At 46.5% G+C, this 2243-nt stretch overlaps 1 protein-coding gene across 1 annotated transcript in view; it reads left to right on the top strand.

The window, feature by feature from the left end:
* The first annotated feature begins 315 nt into the window (after nt 1-315).
* KLF11 (Kruppel-like factor 11) overlaps nt 316-2243 on the top strand; it is a 5031-nt gene continuing 3103 nt past the window's right edge. The window contains exons 1-3 of the mRNA XM_008946579.1: nt 316-354; nt 421-675; nt 1969-2243. The exon at nt 1969-2243 is cut by the window's right edge and continues 737 nt beyond it. Coding sequence (XP_008944827.1) covers nt 316-354; nt 421-675; nt 1969-2243 — 569 coding nt within the window. The remainder of the gene's footprint in view (nt 355-420; nt 676-1968) is intronic.

The raw sequence follows: 2243 nt of genomic DNA, 5'->3' as shown, positions 1-2243 counted from the left end.
TCTTCTAAATGTCACTGAAATGAGACTGGTGCTGAGTAGCAGTCATCTTTTGGGACTGCAAAACAACCTTGTCCAAGCACCATTGGAAGTCAGGTTTTCTTTTCCCCCCTTATGCTTGTATGCAGGCTTGGGATATGTTTATTCAGAGCAGTGTGATTCGGGAAGTGTGAGCTACACACATATTTGTTCCTTGCCTGCAAATTGTGTCTTTCTATATTTTTTTTTTTATCCCCTTCAAGAGGAACAGGGGTGGGGAGATGAGCTGTTGGGGGGAGGGTAAGAATTGAGCTGGTTGGTAAAAGTGTTGCCGTGGACATGGGATCTGTTTCAGATGACCTTCATCACGAGCAGACAGTATGTGGGTGGTGTCGGCTTTGTATTCCCACTTGTCCTAATAGCCAGTAATCCGATTACGTTTAGGTTGACATTGTGGACATCTACGAGTCCCTCCGTGAGAGGCAGCGTCATGACAGCGACAGGTCCACCTGCAGCACCCTGGAGCAGAACGACATCGAAGCTGTTGAAGCGCTTGTTTGTATGAGCTCCTGGGGTCAAAGATCGCAGAAAGGTGACATATTAAAGATAAGACCACTGACGCCCTTCTCGGATTCTGGTGATTTCACAATGCCTGCCGAGGCTACGTCTGAATTACCAAAGGACTATTTATCTACACTGGTGAGAAAAACATGAATGCAAAATAAGTATGCCTGACACCTGGATGTTGCATGCAGCTGCGGCGTAGCCCGTGCTCTGTGTGTGTATGTAGAGCAGGGAGCTGGGCGTGCTGAGTTTGGGTTTTACCGCTGTCTCTGGAACGGCAGGTGGAGGGGCTTGGTCCCGTGTGAGATCTCGATGTGCAAGCCCTTGCTGACAGGTTATTTAATTTGACGGGGCGCTGAGGGTGCCGCCTGGATGGCTGTTGGTAGAATTCTTGGAGCACTTTTGAGTAAGAATGGCCGAGTGAGCTTCAGTGATTTGGCACCAACTTATCTGCAAGCACTATATAAAAAAGGCTCTTGGTGACATTTGGCTTCACTCTGGCCATTATAAGAGAAAGTACAGGTTGCTATTATGAAAGAGACAATTTAATTAGTTTCTATGCTATGTGTTCCTACCTGTAGCCTGTTATTTCTCCAGAGCATTGGTTTATTCCAGCTGACTAATGTCAGTTGAATCACGATTTATTTTTTTTTCTTATTGCAAATTGTTGCAACAAAACTAGGTATAGAAGAAGGGCTTGGTGCTCTTCAGGTTTCAGATGCTTAAGGCCCATTTAAGCCAGTAGGCCTCTAGTGTGCAATTAAGTTGGGAAAGAGGGGAACAATAGAGGAAAGAGGCTGAGGTAGCGTGGCAGCTGCTTGACAGACTTCTCTCATGCTCCTGCTGCTCAGTGGCACTGTCTCTTAAGCAGCACAAGAGATAGGTGTGAGTTTTTAGTGGTGAAAGAGAAAGGAGAGGTGGTGGCAGCAAGAGAGAACAGAGACAAATGGGTGAATAAGAAGGGAGAGAGCAGTTCTGTTTGTTTTTATCCCAGAAGTAGCCACCAGCTAATGGGGTAATCACTAATAGATGATGTAGGGCTTGCTGGAAGCTTGAAGTAGGGTTCAGTATCAGTGTCTGTTGCCAGTCTGTTTTTTGTGAACAGCAGAGTGCTCCTAGCCTCTTAGGGCTGCACCTATTGCCGAGGAGAAAGGAATGAGAGAGTTTTTTTTTTGTCGTGCAGTGAGTAGACATGCCATGATTTATGCAGGTTTACAGCTGCCTCATTGCCTTCCTCTTACTAGTACACTTTTGAGCATATTCGGAACGTCCGTCAGATGAGGCAGCGTTTGCTTTCGTCAGTTTGTCCTCCTAAGAGGAAGGTTCCAAGATTCTGAGGAGGGGGTGTAATTTTATTTTCATGGTAAAGATGGTAAAAAATTGTGTTTTGAAATTACACTGTATATAACAGCATTTTCTTTTTTGCAGTGCATGACCCCTCCGCACAGCCCTGACTTTGTTGAGATATCGGCTGCTTTGCTCCTCTCCTCACAAGTCACTTATTCCAAACCAAGGACTGTCATGGCAAATACAGCTGCCTGCTCAGTCACTTCAGCGGCGGGTGCCTCTCCCATAACCAAGCCATCTGTTATCAACACGGAGCAACAGTGCAGTCCGAAGCCAGCGATAGCTGAATCCTTTGCCCCTCAGCCTTGCAGGGCCATGGCAACAAGCGTCATACGTCACACAGGTGATAGTTCTGC

This window comes from Merops nubicus, unplaced genomic scaffold, assembly GCF_000691845.1.
Source record: "Merops nubicus isolate BGI_N331 unplaced genomic scaffold, ASM69184v1 scaffold20250, whole genome shotgun sequence".
Taxonomy (NCBI): Eukaryota; Metazoa; Chordata; class Aves; order Coraciiformes; family Meropidae; genus Merops; species Merops nubicus.
The sequence above is the reverse complement of the archived record's forward strand: the minus strand, read 5'-3'. Positions and strand labels throughout refer to the sequence as shown.